Source organism: Mus musculus, chromosome 18 (genome assembly GCF_000001635.26).
Source record: "Mus musculus strain C57BL/6J chromosome 18, GRCm38.p6 C57BL/6J".
NCBI lineage: Eukaryota > Metazoa > Chordata > Mammalia > Rodentia > Muridae > Mus > Mus musculus.
Genome location: NC_000084.6, coordinates 20,087,329 through 20,109,191, shown reverse-complemented (window position 1 = coordinate 20,109,191; position 21,863 = coordinate 20,087,329). Strand labels below are relative to the sequence as shown.

General features: G+C 37.5%; 1 protein-coding gene across 2 annotated transcripts in view; it reads left to right on the top strand.

The window, feature by feature from the left end:
- The window catches only part of Dsc1 (desmocollin 1), a 31,303-nt gene that overhangs the window by 5,582 nt on the left and 3,858 nt on the right, over positions 1 to 21,863 (top strand). For both annotated transcript variants that reach the window (NM_001291804.1, NM_013504.5), the window contains exons 4-14: positions 261 to 380; positions 1,397 to 1,552; positions 7,224 to 7,368; positions 10,015 to 10,181; positions 11,885 to 12,019; positions 13,035 to 13,220; positions 14,155 to 14,414; positions 14,533 to 14,675; positions 19,442 to 19,654; positions 20,652 to 20,891; positions 21,593 to 21,717. In NM_001291804.1, the coding sequence (NP_001278733.1) occupies positions 261 to 380; positions 1,397 to 1,552; positions 7,224 to 7,368; positions 10,015 to 10,181; positions 11,885 to 12,019; positions 13,035 to 13,220; positions 14,155 to 14,414; positions 14,533 to 14,675; positions 19,442 to 19,654; positions 20,652 to 20,891; positions 21,593 to 21,717 (1,890 nt within the window). The remainder of the gene's footprint in view (positions 1 to 260; positions 381 to 1,396; positions 1,553 to 7,223; positions 7,369 to 10,014; positions 10,182 to 11,884; positions 12,020 to 13,034; positions 13,221 to 14,154; positions 14,415 to 14,532; positions 14,676 to 19,441; positions 19,655 to 20,651; positions 20,892 to 21,592; positions 21,718 to 21,863) is intronic.

Here is a 21,863-nt window from a genome sequence, read left to right as displayed (position 1 = left end):
AATTTATACCAGTGACTAACCAAATTTTGATTGCTAATTGGTTACATCAGAAAACAGGAAGAACTTGGGAATATAATATGAGGTCAGTGTGTATGTGAGTGTGTTTACTGAAAAATACAATACAAATGTTTTGGAGATTATTTATGATATTGTCATGTACCATTCTTACTTATTTTCCCCATTTAGTGGTGAATGGGAAAAAAAACCCACAGTTTTAATAATGCTCAGTGATGTATTTTTTCATTTTTCATAAAATATAGGTTTTTAGGAAAAGACATACCAAAGAGCCAGTACACAACCGCAGTAAGAGAAGATGGGCTCCTATTCCATGTTCACTGATGGAGAACTCTTTGGGTCCATTTCCACAACACATTCAGCAGGTCTGTTATATGTTCTTTTATTTCATATGTCTTACATATTTTCACCATTAAACATTCCTGTTTAAAAGGCACAATTTTAATGGGCTGGGGTTGTGGCTTAGTATGTATGTCCAGCATGCACAAGGTCTCAAGCTCTATCCCCAGCACCCAATAAAATACATGAACAAGTAGTGTACAATACACTGAATGAGAGGTTTAAATTATCAATTGTATTGAAATAATTGATCCATCAAAATGAGGAACACACAATGACTCCAGGGAGTTTTTTTTCATCTAAACACTAGCTATTCAAACATTTTATTTAATTATTTGGGGTAGGGAGCACATATGTACCATACAAACAAATGTCTGTGAATCAGCTGCTGTTAGAAGCCGTTGGTTCTCTCCTTCCACCATGTGTGTTCTAAGGTTCAAACTCAGGTAGTCAGACTTGGTGGCAAGCACTTGTTCTCTTGAGTCATTGCACAACACTATACTAGATTTCTAAGCATTAATTTCCAGAGATTACATCTACCAACTTTGCATAACTCAACTTTAGCTTAAATAAACAAGTATCCCCCAAACTACCCATTTGTTGATGTTGTGTAGGAAGTGAGATATCTCACTGCTACCCAGCTAAAATGCAAACACAGGGCAGCTTTGGAACAGTCTGAGATCTAAAGAATTATTTGTGCAAGAGGTTGTACTACTTCAATAGTGATCACACAGTTTTTAATGCCAAATAATTTGAAATCACAGAAAGGTTTCCTATACCATGTACAGAAACAGAAGATGGTAAAGGCATACTACTCCACAGGATTCAGAACTTCATGGAGAGTAAAACATCAGGGATCAAACAAAGGACAAAAGTCTGTGACTTCACACATGGAAGAATGAAGATAAGATTTCGAATAAAATGGGCAAAGGAACAGAGGAAAGAGAGAGAGTGATTTAAAATAAACTCCCAAAAGAGACTAGCTTAAGATATTGATCATGATGTATCTGTTCTTTCTCCAAATTGTTTCTTCTTTTTATAGATCCAATCTGATGCTGCCCAGAATTACACCATCTTTTACTCTATCAGTGGACCAGGAGTAGACAAAGAGCCTTACAATTTGTTCTACATAGAGAAAGACACCGGGGACATCTATTGTACCCGAAGCATTGACCGTGAACAGTATGACCAATTTTTGGTAAGATTACTGAAATATTTATTTGACATTAGGCCTTTATTGCTTTAATATTTACACATTGAATTTTTAAAAGAATAAATAATGTGTCAAATAATTTATTTATACATATAATATTACTAATATTCAATATAAACTGGTGCCAGACTGAAAAAGAGACAGTTAGTTTAACCAGGGAAGCAAATGTGTAGAGGACATATAGAAAATATAATAACAAATTTTCAAGCACAGATGCTTATCTACAAATCCCTGGAGAAGTAACTGAGATTTTCACTGGGTTTAAAGTTCTTTACAATAAAATGATTCCATTAGTGTCAGCCAAGCTTTTATGTTGTAAAACATATGAGACCTAAAAAACAAAATAAGCAAAACTGCCACTTGGACCCATGCCCAGAAAGTTCGACTTAGCTGTTTTGAGCTGGGCTGTGTGTATCACTCATGGGATTCTGAATATGTATATACATTGGTTGAATCCACCATTTCAGGCCTTGCTTAGTCTGGTGTTACTCTATTGCCCCCTGCCCCCAACACACACACACACACACACACACACACACACACACACACACACACCTTTCTTAAGAAAGTTAATTCTTGAATTGTCTAAGCATCTAGAACATACTTACCAGTCCATCTTATTCTTCTACCTAAAGATAAATCCACACATCTATTTAGTATTGTAATATTAACTGCTATATAAGAGTCACCTCATGGCTTAGGAGGATGGCATTGACAGACACTGCTTAAGGCCTTACAATTGCCAACTCTCAGTGAGGGCAGTAACAGTGCTCTTTGCTGTTGGAGCTTAACCAAGAGAAATACCTGCAAAGCAAGTCCAGGCAGGAATCTTTGTAGCCTTTCTTCCAAGTTTTATCCCTAGCAAGCCACCTGTGAAAGAAGATAACTTCTGAGAGGAGTGCAGGGCTCCCAAGAAGATGATGCGTTTACAATAAAAAATCTGTTTGGAGTCAGGCATCTTGGATGGGCATCCTGTCAACATACCAATGCAGAGGGGAGGCCAAGACAGGAAGATTGTGAATTCAAGGCCAGATTGGGCTATTGAGTGAGAGTCTAACACAATACCAAGAGAAGAACAGAAAGAAAGAAAAGGGGGAAGGTAAGGGAGAGGAGAGAGGAAGGGAAGGGAAGAAGGATGGGAAGATAAATCAACTGTTACTCAGCACTTAGAATGTGAAATAGAAGGGAAGAAAGACAAGTAAAAAGCAGAGGGTTTTTGGTAAAGAATTAATAAGGAAGAGACTAGTCTTTGTTCTAGAATATCTGTAAATGAACTCATTAAGGTAGCACAAGTTTTAAAACACCATACAATAATTCTGCTGTAGATATTTCATGACTGAGGACAAAGGTGAATCTGTTGTGACACTTGATGTATTTTATGCTTCTTCAAAGGTTCTCTAGATTAAACATATTTTGCTTTTACCCAGATCCAAAAACCATTTTTAAGAATGTTTATTGAAGGTGTAAGAGAGAGAAGCCAAGCTTCTTTGTAACCATTTTGCTTTTAGTGTTTAAAGTGCTGGGAGTAGATTCCAAAGGCCATTGGCCATAGCTGGTGAGCAAGTGCTCTGTTGTGGAGCTATCTTTAGCCCAGCATGGTTGTCATTTTCATCTCTCCTTTTTTTTTTTTTTTTTTTTTTGGTTTTGGTGATTAAACACAGGGTCTTATCTGCATAAGCTAAAGGTTTATATCCTATACCTAGTCCTATTGCAGTCACACTTACTTTTCTGTCTACATACTAGTGAAAGTTGCTGCAAGAGACATATGGGACACTTACTGCTTAGACAATGCCTTCCCCAGAAGCAGAGCAGTTACTAAGAATGTACTCTGCCAAGATATAAGAAGCAATCTGTTGTGCATGGTGCAGGAACTACTTCATTGAATATCTATCAGCATTCTGATAGGAGCTGGTTTCAACCTGCTGTTTTTCTTTGCTTCTTTCTATTAATATTGTCAGAGGGAGGGGGGAGAATAATTGAAACAAACCTCTTTGACACTAAGTTTTACTATTGTTTGACACTTTCGTACATTTATACAATGATTTTTTTTTCTCATTCTCCTTTTTTCATCCCAAACTCTTGCCTTCTCAGCCACACCCATCTTTCCTCTGAGTCATCTTTCTGTGTGTGGCCACTGAATTACTTTCTTGCCCTATGCTTTGCTAGTTTTATACTTTTTATGATGAATAAAATAATTTGGAATCTATATTCAATTAGGATTTGGGCAACTTTACCTTAAGAAATACTCTGTTTCTCTGATGTTTATGTCTAAATTGGCATTCAGAATGCCACTTGTAAAATATAAGGTTTAAAATAGAATTTACTAAGTAAAGTATTACAAGAACTTGTAAACACAATGTAATCTATAAAATCATTAGAAGCAGGATGGAATAGAAGATGTCTTTGTCAAAGGAAAAGTTTTAATTAATATGTTTAAAATTATATATCAATATTTTAAAACAATAATCCATTTAATTATTTTTAACTTATGATAAAAGACTGTATAAATATATTTATTCTTTTCCCTCTTTTTTATTTAAAAAATTATACAATATATTCTTCATTCTCCATAACCCCTCTAAAAACCCCACTCATTTCCCTACCTATCCAGCTTCATCTGTCCATCTTAAAAACCCATAGTAAAACAAAAAATAAAGATCAAAATAGACAGACAGATAGACAAACCCCTATAAGCCAGAAGTTATCAAAACAAAACAAAACCACACATAATAAAGCATGGTCTTTGTTTTGTGTTGGCCAACTGCTCTTGGGCATGGGGTCTTCTTTGGAGTTTGGTTTATATACCCAGTGATGCTCCATTGGAACTGCTTTTCTTGCAGGAATCAATTGCAGACAGCTTTTCTATTAGAGATAGTAAGTATTTTGTATCCATTTCCCATTCTCAGTACTAGGATGTTATCTGGTTTGAACCTGTGTAGGCCCAATGCTTGCTGTCAGAGTCTGAGTTCAGATGAGCATCAGTCCTGTTATGTCTAGAGGACACTGTTTCCTTGGAGAAAAACTGATTCTCCCTCCTAGGAGGCATCAATAACTAATAGTTTCTCAGCTAGGGGAAAAGAAATGAGCCTTCCCCCGTACCCATGCAGGGATTTTGTCTGTCTTGATCATATATAGATCTTACACTTGCAGTCATAGACACATCCAGCACTCCTGGTTCTAATGTTCTTTTCAAACAGTTCATTTTTTTCAAGACACATTCTATGGCTTGTTCCTCAAGTATATTTTAAGTATCTGTCACTGTTTCTTGTAACTTGATGAGCCACAACCTCTAGGAATCTGTTTTCTTAGTTTATAGGCTGCTAATATCTATTATACCTACCACAGAGGTGTTATAATGCTGAATTGACAATATTGAATGCAAACAAGAGAACTCCTTAGAGACATACAATATACATACTCTAGAATTTTGTAGTAGGGGTTTTGATGAAATTGTTTGGCCATCTACTTTTATTTAATTTATATAAATGTGAGATTTTAATAATAAATTGCTGTGTTTAAAAATAGTTTCATTTAACCAACATAATCCACCAGAAAAATTAAAAATGGAAAGGCTATAAAAATAACAAGCCCATGGCATTGAAAAGGCATTCTTAATACATGACTAATATTATTACTATCATACTAAGATTTCAATGAATTATATTGTTTTTATTATATAGAACAATGACATCTACTTAGTACATAAAAACATTACTTGAGGTTTTTAAGTGTTGCTATATGGACCAGTTAAGAAAATATCTATATTTAGTTCCTCTATTATATAAGCATGGGCAAATTCTATGAGAGGTCAAGCCCAGCCTTCATGTTAGGTGCTTTTCTAGTTTCAATTTTCCTGTTTGGAACTATTTCAATTAGGATTTCTTTGGGGAGACTCTAGACTCATTACTAGTGAACACTAAAACCAATATAGTATGTGACACAAGATCTCTGAGTCCGAATTAGTTGTAAAAGCAATGCCTGATGTACTCAACTATCAAGAGATGAGATGATTATTTGAAGCTACAAGTGCTTCCTACATGGTGGGAAAGATGGTCACTATTGGAAGAGTGAACAGGCAGGATGCACTGTAAGCGATGGCAGAATGGATGGAAGTAGGGTAATCCTTTGTGACAAAGTAGGCCAATCAACACAGGAGGCTCAAAAAGATGGGGTAGTTTGTTTTTCTAAGAGAGAAAATGATGATACAATAGAAAGAAAATTTTAATTAAAACTAATCCATTATTAGATGTTCTGTTGCTGTGTTAGGAACTTACCTGTGACTCTGAAGCTTCATGTATGATGAGAGTTGTAATCTATTAGACAATTTTCTGCTTTCAACTAGTCTTAAATTTCAAAACCAGCATTTTGAGAAAAACGCATACAGCCTAGGGGAGAAGAGAGGGACTGATGGAAGACTGAATAGTGTAATATTTGAATATTCTAAATATGGTGGTGAAGATGTAGTGTGACAATAGGGGTGGTGATGGTGGTGATGGTGGTGACAGTGATGAGGTGATGATGGTGACAGTGGTGGTAGTGATGGTGATATGTTGCAAGGGTTATGGTGGTGATGTTGGTAGTCTTAGTTAGGGCTATTATTGATATGAAGATCCAGCATGACCAAGGCAACTTATCAAAGAAGCATTTAACTGGGGGCCTGTTGACAGTTTCAGAGGGTTAGTCCATAGTCATCACAGTGGTGGGTGTGGTCATAGGCAGGCAAGCAAGGCACTGAAGCAACAGCTGAGAGCTCACATCTGGTCTGAAAGTTGCAGGCATAGTAAGAGGGAGACTGGGCTTGGAATAGACTTTTGCAACCTCAAAGCCCACAACCTGAGACACACTTTCTCAGTGAGATCACACATACTAATTCTTCTTTACTGTTCACAAACTGGGACCAAAAATTTATATATATTAGTCTATAGGGGTCATTCTCATTCAAACCACCACAATGGTGAGGATAGTGGTGGTGATGGTGATAGTGGGGCTTGGGATGTTAGCATGGTGGGATTATGTTACAGGGATTAGTGAGGATGTAATTAAACAACTACTTACTGAACACTCATAGTGCACCAACACATAGAGAGAGTACAAAAATATCTGGGTAGAATTTATATGAAAGAAAATAAAAAAAGAACAAACCTAAATCCTGTTGGTTGGAATCAATATGCAGTCCATTGTCATGTAAAGAATACAAATATGTTTTTATTATCATTCTATTATAAATGCATGTTTGTAAAATAAAAATAAGAAAATACAGGCAGAGATATTCCCTAGAATTAATTGTGATATAATATATATGTATATTAAAATTGAAACACATTTTAAGTTTTGCTAGTAGATGTTATGAACACAACTACGATGGGTGTATCTGGGTTCTAACAAGTTAAAAACCACAGTTAGTTCTGAAAGCACTCAGAGCTCATGAAACTGAGAGCACATGGAATTTTGGTAGAATAATAATGAGAAATAACTTTTCAAGGGGGTGAAGGTACAGGGAGCACACACAGTGACTATGTGTTCTGTGCATAGAATCATTTTGTAGCTGCACATACCTGTACATGTTTTTACACAATACCTCTGCCCTACTCCTGGGCTTCCTTTTGTGCGTGGTTTGTCACATAAGAAGCAGCTGATGTTGTTTCTTCCCTTCCAGGTATATGGATATGCAACAACTGCTGATGGCTATGCCCCAGACTACCCTCTCCCCCTGCTGTTTAAGGTTGAAGATGACAATGACAATGCCCCATATTTTGAAACCAAATTAACAGTTTTTAGTGTGCCTGAAAATTGCCGATCTGGTGAGTTCACATTAAAAAAAAACAACATTCATTAACGTGGTGTGTGTGTGTGTGTGTGTGTGTGTGTGTGTGTGTTTTAACCTGTCTAGGTTCTCTCCTTGCAATTTGGATTTGGGGTCTTGAGCTCAGGTCATCAGGCTCAACAGCAAGCCATTCAGCCAGTTTCATTTTGCTGGCCTGACATTTTACAGTAGTATATTAACAAGATCATTTATACTTCAAAAGTACTGTATGGTAAAACTACCAGGCATGGTGGCACAAACCTTAAATCTCAGAAAGTAGGGATCAGTGACGTCTGGATATTCAAGACCAACCTGGATGTCATAAGGGCAGCTCTGCCTATATAGAGAGATACTTCTCCGTAAAAGTTTAGTTTTATAATTTCACTTTATGCTTTTTTTTTTAGTATTTTGGATTACATATATTTTTTATTTTCCTAATAGAATGTTTTTTTTTTCTATTAAGGGTCAAGTTGTTTTGAGCTAATTTTTTTAAATTTTAATTTGATAATTGATATAAGTTAATATCCTTTTCATGTCATGACCAGGATGCTGGTAAACTTTATTTAATTCAGTTCTCCCTAGGGTTAGAATTTGGTGTTTGGAAGTTTGATACCTAGAGATATTGTAGTGCAGGAATAATGGCTGGATGGTTCATTCAGCTGGGATGGTTCCAGAAGAAGGGACTTAGCTGGGAAATGAGAGAGAATATATGAAGCCAAGATCCACTATGCCTGTGGAAGAACAACAGAAAACTCAGTGTTTGAAAGTCTTGTAAGAAATTGTAGTTATTGTGGATTTCTGCTGTTATTCTGCTGCTGGGTCTATGGGCAGATATCATGTTGCCCTCTCAGAAGCATCTTTAAAATCCTCATGCCCAGTCTAAGAATATCCTCTGACTACTGTATCACATTTAACTCATTAATCACACTTAATTCTATATTAACGACTGCTTGCATAAATGGGAGGAGAGGTCCTTGGTCCTATGAATGCTCAAAAGATGCCCCAGTGTAGGGGAATCGAGGGCGGGGAGGTGAGAATGGATGGGTGGGTGGAGGAACATCCTCATAGAAGCAGGGGAAGGGAAGGGAAACTGGGAAAGAAGATAGCATTTGAAATGTAAATAAAGAAAATATCCAAAAAAAGGAAAACAAAAATTATAATATATGGAAGGAGTGCTACAAGAAAAATGAAAGAAAGAAAAGACAAATACTTTCATTAGAACAGATGAGGTTGTGCACATGTCTGGTGAGCCCATGAAAACATGCTCAGGATCATTCATCAGTTATCTGCATTAGTCATTAGAGATGGGCAAATCAAAATCTTAGCACAAGATATCTCACATTCTCTAAGGTGACAGCCATTAGGAAAAGGGGACAGTCATAGTGATCATGAGAAGACACTTACTTGAGTCTTCTCAGCAGACCATGGGGCAGGTGGAGATGGGTGGAAGCATGTCTGGTACTTTTCCAAACACAGTTACCAACCATGTGAATCAATGATTCAATTCCTATAACTGAGATCTGTGTCCACAGAGAACTTGAATATAAATGTCCATGAAAGGGTTAACAATAATATTGAGAAAGTACACATAACTCAATGCCAGTCAGCTGCCAAGAGATAAATAAAATATGGCACATGCAGACAGACATTGGGTGTTGTTTGGTGGCAAAAGGCTCAGGGAACACTGTAGACAAGGGGGCAGGAAGAATGTAAGAGAGGAAGGGATAGAGAGCCGTGTACTTCTGTCCCCGAACATGGCATGACATTGTAGTTACATACATGAACTCACACTTGCTATGGTAACCCGCACCAGACCTCCACATGATCGAGAGAGTTAAAAATTCCACCATGGAGCAGGGAGAGTCTCTCTCTACACACCCTGTCCCTAACTAAGGAGCTAATAACAGCTAATGGTTGTTAAGGGCTGGTTGGCCATTGTAGGTTGCCTGTGCCCCAGTGCGTGCCCCCACCCCCAGCCACACACATATGGGCAGCATTAATTGGACTTAGTGAGCTATAAAAAACAGAGCCATGAAGTTGGTCAGCAGATACACCATTGGGAGAACTGGAAGGAGGGAGCAGGGATTGGATATGAATAAGATACATTGAATACATGTATGAAAATTTCACAAATAAAAATAAACACAAAAAAACAACTGCTTGCATCTAAGAATACTTCAGCACATTTATTTTTATTTATATTAAATATATTTATTTATGTTAAAGTGAAAAAGTCAATGTCTTTGCTATGAAAAGATATTATATTAAGTTATGCTACAAGAGAGTTTTCCTTTTAAAAATAGTCTGTGAACTATTGTTAAATGCTAATTGTAGATAGTGAGAAAAAATTTGAGAGTCACTCTTACCAAAGGTCTTAAATCCTTGTATGTAAAATACAAGGAATGCTTTTCACAGTATATACCTAGCTGAAGTTCCAAGGAAGAGGGGTTTGGGAAAAATCTGTAAGAACATTTATACAATCCTCAAATTATCTGTAAAAAACACTGGGGTGTATGTGTGTGTGTGTCTTGCGTGTGTCTCTCTGTGTGTGTTTTGAAAATCTACTGCAGTGATGTCTGTATTTTTTGTTTATAATTCATTGTATTATGATTTACATTTGACAACATTGGCTTTATCTGAACAGGAACTTCAGTGGGACAAGTGACTGCCATAGACAAGGATGAGCCAGGAACTCTACACACTCGTCTGAAGTACAAAATCTTACAACAAATCCCAGACCAGCCAAAGCACTTCTCCATCCACCCAGACACAGGTGTGATCACTACCACCACACCTTTACTGGACAGAGAGGTAATGGATCAGTGCATTAATGCACCAGTCACTGTTTAAGCTGGTAATTACCACCAGGATGATTACAGTACAGTCAACATGCTTACTCCTTAAGCTTTCTTCCCAAGCTATGCCCAGTGACTCTCTAGAGACTTCTTTGCATCTGCAGAGATGCTGAGATAGTACAAGGATAAGACAGGTCTGACTTGCTCTCATTGTGCTGATGTGAGGTCCTGATAATACTGCTTTAATTTGCTTCACTTCTGCTTTTGAAAAAGTAATTTCATTACAATGTATGCCATTTGGTAAATTGATGAGAAAACCAGAAGATTCCCATTTGTTTCCTTCCCCATGCCTGCACACGTCCAGTGTGGCAGGACTATTGTCTTTTCATAGTTCCCTCTCCTTACCTCAGAACCATTCACATGTGTGCGTGCGCGTGCGTGTAAACACACACACACACACACACACACACACACACACACATCTATTTATCATAGGAATACTATAGTGCAAGACTAATGTCTGGGTTTTCATTAAGCTGGGAAGATTCTAAAAGAAGGGACCTAGCTGGGAATTCAGAAGAACATATGAAATCAAGATTCCTTAGGTATATTGAAGAACAAATGAAAACTGCACATATATATATGTGTGTGTGTGTGTGTGTGTGTGTGTGTGTTATATATTATATATATATAATATATACATATAATACCAGAGAGAGAGAGAAAGAGAGAGAGGGAGAGGGAGAGGGAGAGGGGAGAGAGAGAGAGAGAGAGAGAGAGAGAGAGAGAGATTCTTTACAGTTTCACCTTTTCCAGAATGCGACAGTCTGAGCCACACAATATGAAGCCTTTCCATGCTGGTTGCTTTCTCCTAGTAATCTGAACTTCCCACATATCTTTTTATGGCTCAGTAGCTCATTACTTTACAGTACAAATTATTCTTTCATTGCCTGGATATAGGAGTATACTTACTCATTTCACAGCTAAAGAAACTTTGAATTTTGCTTACGTTTTGTCAGTTATGAATGGGTAAATTGAAATTTTAAATGCAAAAAATCAGCTTCTGGGAAGCTGTTTGTTTCACTGTGAGTAGAAAGGAAGGTTTTGTTTGTGCCTGGCTTTGAGAGTACAGTTTACCATGGCAGGGAAGGCATGGTGTGAGGTAGCTGTTCACACGTCACAGTCAGGAACCACAGAGAGCTGCATGCTGCATCTCTGCTGTCTTTCTCCATTTCTCCTTTTATATAGTCTGGGATCTTAGCAAAGAGGATGGTGCTGATCCTTAGTGCACAGGATGGTACTGTCCACACTCAGTACTCTCTCTTCAGTGAAACCCCTTGACATTCCCTTTCAGGCATGCCCCGGTATGTCTCCTGGGTGATTCTAAACCTAGGCGAACTGACAATTGAAATTAGCTGCATTATTTGTTCAGTTTCTTGTTTTGCATTGTATTTACAGAGTTCTTTTAAAAAAATATTCAGGCATGGGCATGCAGTTGTGTTAACACACACATATATACATTTTGAAAGTGTATTTGTAATATAACCATAACACACAGAGTATATATCATAACTGTCAGTGAGTGGAAATAGATGTATTTACCAATATACTCCCTCCCTTCCTTCCTCTTCCTCCCCTCCCCCCCTCCCTCCCTCCCTCCCTCCCTCCCTCCCTCCCTCCCTCCCTCCCTCCCTCCTGTTCCTCTTTTTTCTTTTACAGAAATGTGACACTTACAAGCTAGTGATGGAGGTACGAGACATGGGGGGCCAGCCCTTTGGTCTGTTCACCACAGGAACAATCACCATCTCACTGGAGGATGAGAATGACAACTCGCCATACTTCACCCAAACTTCTGTGAGTAGACTTGTATGCTTGTTGATCTAGATTCCTTCATATTTAAAAAAAAACATCTAGAATATGCCAGCTTCCTGAAAACAGACATTTTGTTTTAAATAGTAATCACTTAAAAACAAGTCAGAAAAGTGTGGGTTTTGTAAGAAGAATAGCTGAGGTGATCAAGTTTCTGATGTGAGAAAGTGCCTTTGCTCTTAGCCACTGAAGAGCACTTCTGTTCTGATGTACCTCATGTGTTCAATGTTTTCTTGGTTATTATTGTCAGTTTGGGGATTCTTTTAAATGCTGAAGAAGAAGCTTTCTCTCCAGTCCTGTGCATTTCAAGTTATGAATCAGAAAAGAGATCAGCCTTATACACTCTGCTTGGGTCAGAATGAAGTCCTGCCCAGAGCTCCTCCCATCTTAGGCCTTAGCTAGCAAATTATGTGAGACATAGTATATGATGAGATTGCCAAGGAAAGATAGTTTTTCTGACTTTTAATGAGTAACTCTGCACTTTCATGAATCTATACCAGAGCTTTAGTCAGAGAACAAGGAATCTGATATGGTGATGGATACTTCATTGTAAAAGTGCTCATTCGTATACCTAGATCCAATCCTTTTCATCTTACATCTTGTCTTAGTAAAGTTTTAATTACTTTGAAGAGACACCATGACCACAACAACTCTTATGAAGGAAAATACTTAATTGGGGCTGACTTACAGTTCAGAGATTTAATCCAGTATTGTCATGACAGGAAACATGAAGGCATACAGGCAAACATGGTGACAGAAAAATAGCTAAGAGATTTACATCTTGATCCACAGGAAAATCACCTCACAGAACGTAAGATATGGGTCACCTTAGGTGAATGGAAGGAATTTGAAAACAGGATAAGAAAGAAATAAGTTAGCTGGGCATGAAACTTTGTAAATTCTTTTACAAATTATGAGCATCTCTGACTCCATATTACATTGTTTAAATATAATTTTAAATATAAAGACTGTGGACATAGAAAGGCATTTCTTCCCTCAGTATACTACAGAAGTAGAAGAAAACAGAATTGATGTTGAGATTCTGAGAATGGTGGTGCACGACCAAGATTTGCCCAACACCCCCCACTCGAAGGCGGTATACACAATCCTAAAGGGGAACGAAAACGGGAACTTCAAAATCACAACGGATCCAAATACAAATGAAGGGGTCTTGTGTGTTGTCAAGGTATGTAAAATCGTAAAGCTATTTTTTACAGCCATACAAACCTGTGTTTCAACATTGATATAAAAATTATTTCTGTCTATGAACCCATCTCCGGGGAGTTAGAGGCAGTTAAAGGACACATGGGGAGGGGAGTCACTTGTCAGTGTTGTAGCCAGTTGATGTGTCATAATAAATACATTAAAAATTAATGCTCACACAAAGACACAGATATAGACACACACACACACACACACACACACACCATAGTAGTGCAGTATTGTGATGGAATGATTGACAGTGGTTTACACAGACCCTTTCTAGTATTTAACTCTTCCTAAGCAGAAACTCTTATCAGACTCACACTTCAGTCCTCTATAAGTGAGGCTAACTAAGGCAGAGGAATGCTGAATCTGACAGTGGCCTTGGTGGACAGTACTGAATGTGCACTCTCTGGCTGCTCTCTGAATCATTGTGTCCTTGTCCGATGTCTTTCCCCTTTAATTCCCCAGGAGCAATTCAAAGCATTCCAAAGAAGTTATTTTTCTGATAAGATTCTCATAAAATGTTTTTAACTTTTACACTGTATATTCTTTCTTTCCCCCCTTCTGCTGGTCTTCTGTATTTCTTTCCTTCACTTTTTCCTTTAAATTTAACTTGTTTCAGGAGCCTTACTGGGATTAGACACAATCATACTGCACTCCTATTAGTGTTTAAAGTTACAATAAAAAAAATGAAGGTGGGATCTTCCAAAGCAAAAAAGTAGGAAGGAAAATGGTCAATTCTCAAAAATTGATTATCTTAACCATTTTAAGAAGATAATTGATTTTTTTTGGCTAGCACCAGCTTTGGGCAACATTTTAAAACGAAGAATTGAATTCTCTGTCTATTAAATCTTGGAATCACTAGTGTTCTGTATACCAATATGGGGACTGATCTGTGTATGTTTATTAAACAGCCACTGAACTATGAAGTCAGCCGCCAAGTCACTCTGCAAATTGGTGTCCTTAATGAAGCCCAGTTCACTAACGCTGCCAACGCACAACCACCAACAATGTGCACCACAACTGTCACTGTGAAAATTAAAGACAGAGATGAGGGCCCTGAGTGCCAGCCACCAGTCAAAGTCATTCAGAGCAAAGATGGACTGCCAGCGGGCCAAGAGCTCCTGGGCTACAAAGCGGTGGACCCAGAGACAAGCAGTGGTGAAGGCTTAAGGTAATGCACTTTCCTGAAAACTCCTGCATCTTCCTTGGATCATGAACTTATTTCAAACTTAGGAATGGTCTGTGTGTTTCCGCTTTGGTCATTCCATGCTTGCTTTCTGAAAACCTAGGTATGAGATGGTAGGAGATGAAGATAATTGGTTTGAGATTAACAAAATCACCGGAGACTTGAGAACTGTGAAAGTACTGGACAGAGAGTCGAAGTTTGTGAAAAACAACCAGTACAATATTTCAGTAGTGGCGACAGATACAGGTGAGTGCCATTTTCTAGAAGAAAAACATGAATATAGAATGTGTCTAGGTCAAATCTTAGTTCAGACACTGCTTCCTCTAAGGTTCTAATTAATAATCTACAACAATGTGTTCAGTATGATAGCTCATTTCAGTCCGATCATCCATTTAGTGCCCGGTACACCCCTCGGGCAGAGCCACAGGAGAGTGAATGATCAAAGTCTAATTTTGAGTACTGGTTTGTTTATTTCTGCTGAGGAATATAATTAAATCTCATAATGCCTTGTCTAGGGACTTTTTTTTTTTTAATTGTCCTAGTGAGGGTTACTATTGCTATGATGAAACACTATGACAAAAGCAAGTTGGAGAGGAAAGGACTTATGTTATTCACAGCTCCTTTTAACAGTTCATTGTCAAAAGCAGTGAGGGAGGAACTCACACAGGGCAGGAACCTGGAGGTGAGAACAAATGCAGAGGCCATGGAGGAGTGCTTGCTTATCATGCCTTGCTTAGCCTGCTTTCTTATAAACTCAGGACCACCAGCCCAGGGATGGCTCCACTCACCATAAACTGGTCCCTCCTGCATCAATCACTAATTAAGAAAATGCTCTACAGGCTTGTCTGTAGCCTAGCTTTATGGAGTCATTTTCCGAACTGGAGTTTCCTCTTCTCAGATGACTCTAGCTTGTGTCAAGTTGACATAAAACTCGCCAGGACACTTACCTTACAGGTCTTTTCATATATATGTTTTTGGTTTCCTGTTTTTATAGGATGTTCGTGTGTGCAAATGTGTGTGTCTCTGAGTCTATATATGTTTCTTGTGCTTTTACTTGGCTTCTTCTTTTCTGCTTATTTTGTCCTATTCTGTTTTGCTTGTATTATTATTGTTTTAGATGCCTGTTTGTTTTCTAAAGAGAGAAAGGTAAAGTATGGATTTAGGAGGGAGGGGAAGTGGGGAGGAGTTGGAAGGAGCTGGGGGAGAGGAAACAGTAATTGGAATTTATTATATGAAAAAAAATCTATTTTCAGTTAAAGAACAACCATGAACTAGTTCTACTCTATAGAGTGTTTCCTTCAAATACTGTCAACTGTCAAGTGATGATCCTGAAACTCTTGAAATAAACTCCTGCCTCCTGGAACCATATTAGATAGTTTAAATAAACATATGCATATTAATGTGCTACCAATGTTTGCTAGTGTACACATGTACTATTATGCAAAACATTATATAAATCTATGCCATAGAGATAAATGAAATAAAAGTTAAAATGAGTAATAAAGTATTACCCATGTAAGACAAATCCTCATAGAGATTTAAAAAATTATCATCTTGGGGTTTTCAGACAGAATTAAATTTTTTGCCTGTTTGATTAACTCAACAAGATTTCTGGTGTTTTTAGATGTACATGCTAAGCATGTAAAATGTATTGACAGACAGTAACATAGGCTATTTCTACACATTTCTTGAATTTCCTCAAATTAATAATATATAACAGTTCCCCAGATATTATTGGCTATCCAGCCTATTTTAGCTACAATGTTTTTTTTTTAAATATAAAAGTATGTGTTTGGGTATAGGTGTATGCATGTGAGTGCAGGTGACCCAAGAGGCCTTAGGAGCTGTGGGTGGTGTGAGCCACCTGTTACGAATGCTGGGACTTGAACTCGGATCCTCTGGAAAAGAAGTACCATGCTCTTCACCACTGAGCCATCTCTCTGGCCCTTTTGTTGGTTTTAAAGCAAGCAGTGTAGCTACTGAGAGACCAAAGGTTAACTGATGAAGACTGCTTCCTGTTTATGCAGACAGGACAAGCTGACTCATGACCACTCTGCCCATTAGAGCTTTTCTCACCTCTCAGTCCCGCTGCCTTTGGGATGGAAGTACCAGGTTACACATCCTCTTCATGACCATGGAAATGAGAAGTCATGAGATGAGGTTTGGTCTTTCTAATAACGAAAGCTTTACTGCTTTATATTCTGAGCATTAAAGAACTCTCCTATCAGCTAAGCTAATCCAGCTTTCAAAAGCTGAGCGCCCTTTTACTGTGAATGTCATTACCAAGTAAACTACCTGCATAGTACCTTTCTCTTTGATCCACACCTCAAATATACTCTGTGTTTGTTTTATAGAGTTATCTTACTATAAGTTCCAAAACTCTGCAGAATAACAGGTGGGCGGATATTAGCTGAGAAACATACTGATTTAATATACTTTACAGCTCTGGATAATGTGGTTTATTTTTTAAGTTTGCTATTCCTATAAGTAAAAATGAAATCTAAACAGCTTATACATATAATTATGCTGTGAAACAGGACTCTCTATCTACTTACATTTAGATGTTAAAATTCTAAGTGCAGGATCATGGAAACTAGGAGGCATGAGATGAGGAGTTGGTCCTTCTAATAATGAAAGCGTTACTGCTTACATTCTAAGAAGAGAGTCTATGGTATAACATTTTATTCCAGTAGAGAATGTTTAGATGTCTCTACACACTGAGAGAGTTTGGAGGCTTTTAGGGTAAAGCACAAAGAGGGGTGAAGCCCTGGCACTAGATGAAAGGAAAATAAATTCTTATTTAGAGAGGATAAAATTACAGAGAGCAAAATATAAGAAAGAAACTTTGTTGCTTAGTACTGAAAGATACGGAGGGTAAGCATGGTAGGGTTAGTATAAAAGAGCAAAGCTTAGGCAAAGCACGCCCCAGAGTCATACATTACCTAGCCATGCCCTAGAGAAGATGAGGATTCAAAACACATTTATGAGAAAATTAATGGTAATCATGTATTCATACATTTAGATTAATGTGTGTGTGTGTGTGTGTGTGTGTGTGTGTGTGTGTGTGTGTGTGTATGAACTTGTTTTGGTGCTCAAAGGTATTCCTAAATGATAATTTAGGAAGTCCTAATGGCCCCTTAGAATCTAGCTTATGTCCTTGTATTTCTCATGTGCATCATTCTTCTCTGTCAGGCTGATCTCCCTGCTATCTGTCTAGAGAACGCTGTTTTATGTATCTTACTCCTAGAACATGAGAGTAGCAGGGCTCCTCTAGCCCTACCCTGAAGCACATGTTCCTTAAATTATTCAAATGAATAGCCGTGACAGCTTCTGTGATTGTTCTCTGCTAGTCTTTGTTTGATTCATAATACTGCAATTTAAACATTATTATACACTGGAAATAAATATAATAATTATCACATATGCTGTACTGTTACTTTGAAAGTGTGCCTTCACTTGCTCTCATTCATATTTTTTTCTTCTAAGTTGGTTAACAGCTCAAATTCCCTCTACCCTCCACCCTACCACCTCTCCAGTAAACTGTCCCTTTATCAAGCATGAAGATGAAAATTTGGTACATATCTGTTTAAGGCATTTTAAATGTTATGTGTGTGTGTATGTGCGCGCACACCTATATGCATGGCCTTTAGAAAGGTAGAAAGCGGCATTGGATCCCCTGGAGCTAGAGTTACAGGCAGAACAAGGCTGATCTAAGGCTTTCGCAGAGACCCTGATTAAAGGACAGAGGGGACCTAGTTCTGTCTCCTTGCCCAGGGACAGATTTGGCAAGATCCAGTCTATGGCTGGGGCCAGGGTCTCAAAGGAGTTAAGGTTTCAGTTCTTGACAACTTGCTCCCCACCCCCACCCTCACCAGAGAGATCAGTCCCAAGACCTCTGTGGACAGCATTTCTGACACTTGAGGTATTCTACATTCACCATGTGCTTTATTAGCCTTCTGCTGAATTTGTCCCATTTCTTCCCTAACAACTGGATGTAAGATCCTTACTTCTTATTAGGCCTGCTTGGCGTAACACGTTGCTTGTGCAATAATTCCTGACCCCAGGTTTCCTATCTCCTCTAACCTTTCTTCTGATTTTCTCCTTTAGAAGCCTTTCATTGAAGAATAACCAGTTTGTCCATGTTACCCATTTATGACATGAATGTTAAGATCTAAATTGTGGTCCTGGGCAGGAGTAACATGACTCCTCCCCAGTAAGGCCCAGCTAACGTGTCATGGTTAGACTTGTTGTTCCTCTGTGGTTTGAGAAGCATGTAAACCTCCAGGTTCAGGCTGTGAAATTAGCTACTAAGGATTTGACAACTTTGATGTGTACTTGGTGCTTAGAACAACTGAGCTCAAACCTTATGAAAGACCTTCTTAGTTTTTAGCTTCTGAAAAAAAGTCTTAAAATTATTACTGAGTGGTTATCATATCAAAGTGGTAAGCATTTTCTTATTTGAACCCAAAAGTAACACACATGATGTTAGAAGCTAATGGGCATACCACAACTCAAGAAGAAATAGAAGAAATAATAAAGAGCTCTATTCATTCAGGTCTGACTTATAATATTGTGAGCTTCAGGATATGGAAAACAGTAATGACAGCTACTGACTTCAGAAGCTCTTTCTCGAAGGGCTATGGACTTAGATTTTAGTTGGTGCATATACTTCTTAGTTCTGTGGCTGGTACTCCCCACTCATTGACACTTATCAATCAACTGACAGGTAATTTAAAGTAAGCTGTTGAACTAGACAAATCTATGTAGCTGCCTCTTCATGATGTTCCATTTACTATAAATGGAAAATCAGGCTCTGGTGTCTTGGCAAATTTTCAGAGTTTATTTTCAACTCTGCTTTGACTAATAAACTTCCAAGTGACGTCGAGCATCTCCTGTTCTGTTTTTATCAGCATGTTTCAAACAGAGAATCATTAAATGACAAATATTGGTTAAATGTAGGCTTAAGTGAATCTCAATCTGCTATTAGAATAACCTATTTTTATCTATCCTAGCTGGCCGATCTTGCACAGGAACACTGGTAGTTCTTCTGGAAGATTTTAATGACCACCCACCACAGATTGACAAGGAAGTGACCATTTGTCAGCAGGAGAAGGATTTTGCTGTTTTGGAACCTATAGATTTAGATGGGCCAGATAATGGTCCACCTTTTCAGTTCCTTCTGGATAATTCTTCCAGCAAACTTTGGACTCTAGAATCACAGGATGGTAAGTACTTATGCTAAATATTGCAAGAAATCTCAGTTCAAGATTGCTAACGGCCTGTGCTTGTACCTTGGTTAGTCATAATTAATACATATGTACTGTCTATATGTGTACCAACCATCTTTCATATATATATATATATATATATATATATATGTACATACATACTTATGTTATTCATCTTGGAAAAATAATAATTCTTTAATATCTATTTTTATTTGTTATCTATCATCTATTTACCATATGTCGCTAATTTATCTGTATATCTATTATCTACTTGTTAGGTAATTATCTATCTAATATTTATCAAATATCTAATATCAGTTATCAATTGACAAGATATGACCATTTGTCAACACAGGTAGATAAAATTATCTACCTATGTATGCATGTGTCTATCTGCATGCCAATCATCTATCATATATATATATATATATATATATATATATATATATATATATATATTACACTTAAATTTTTTGCTCTGAATATCATTAAAGAAAACACAGAAACCAATTTTAAATCACTGGAATGACATGTTAACTATACATAAGTCTTCTTTCTTTGTTTCTTTCTTGTTTGGTTGGGTTTTTTTGTTTTTGTTTTGTTTTGTTTTGTTTTGTTTTGTTTTGTTTGGTTTGTTTTGTTTTGTTTTGTTTTGTTTTGTTTTTGAGACAGGGTCTCTCTACATAGCCTTAGCTTTCCTGGAACAAACAATATAAACTGAGTGGTTCTCAAATTCACAGAGACATATCTGCCTATGCCTCCCGAGTGCAGGGATTAAAGGCATGCAGCACCATGCCCAGCCTGGAGATCAGTTTACCTTTAGATTAATATATTGTCAAAACTTTCCCTACTTTTCTTAAATCATTTTTAAGAAAGAAAATGAACCACTAGAGTTTTTATCGCAGATTAAGTCTTTGAATGTACACCAAGTAAGAGCAGTATTTTTGTTGAAGTGTCATATTAATATGTACTCTATCTACCCTTTTTCCTTCAGGTAAACGTGCCATTCTTCGTCAACGACACAATCTTAATTATAACTATTATTCTGTGCCAATCCAAATACAAGACAGGCATGGTTTTTCCGCAAAACATGTATTATCAGTGCGAGTGTGTGACTGTACAACTCCAACAGAATGTAGAATGGCTGTTAAGGAAGAGAGGGATGCTAAACCAAATATAATCCTTGGGAAATGGGCCATTCTTGCCATGGTCCTGGGCTCTGCATTGCTACTGTGTAAGTATCATTATCTAAAGTGTTGTGGAATACTTACATGCTAATTTCCTGGAGCAAAAAACTTTCACAGAGAAGTTTGTTTTACTTCAGTTTTAGAGGTTTCAGCCAATAACTAACAGCCTCTGTTGTATTGTGTCCAATGACCAGTAGCATGTAACTAAGCAACCTACTTAATGGCAGTTAGAAATCAAAATGAGAGAAAGATTAGGTTAGGGTTGCCCCCAGTGATGCAACTTCCTTTTATTAAGGCCCATCCTTTGAAGATCCCACCACCTCTCAACAGCGCTGTGAGGTAGGGACGAAAACTTTAACACATGGACCACCCAGGGCAATTTATCTCAGCTATGATAGTCTAGTAAAATATTATACTGCAGTTTTTTTATATTAAGGACACATGTAACTGTTGGTACATGTGCCTTTCAAAAATTTTGTACCTCTTCTGAAAGTGGGAATCTGAATCATAGAAGAAACAGCACTAACAGCAGATTAAAGCTGTCTAGGTAAGTTTCAGAGGACGTGTTTAACTCCTCAGAAGTTAATCATGAGACAGTGAAGATTTCTGAAAAGCTATACAGACATTTAAAAAAATATATTATTTTCAATGTTTTTGTTTTTTAAAATTTTTGTTTATTGTCAAATTATTTTAATATCTTCCAAAATGCAAAAAAATATTTTACTTTGCTTTCTAATTCTTCCTGTAGGCATTTTGTTTACATGCTTCTGTGTGACCACTACCAAGAGAACAGTCAAGAAATGCTTCCCAGATGATGTAGCTCAGCAAAATTTAATTGTATCAAATACTGAAGGACCAGGAGAAGAAGTGACGGTAAATCAAAATTAAAGTCCCACTGAATTACATGGTGACCCAATAAACGTAATTGATTACTCCATAGTAATAGTAAAACAATAATTATTGATCCATATAGCACCAAGCAGAAATCAAAGTTCCCTGCATATTTTAATTCATTGCCC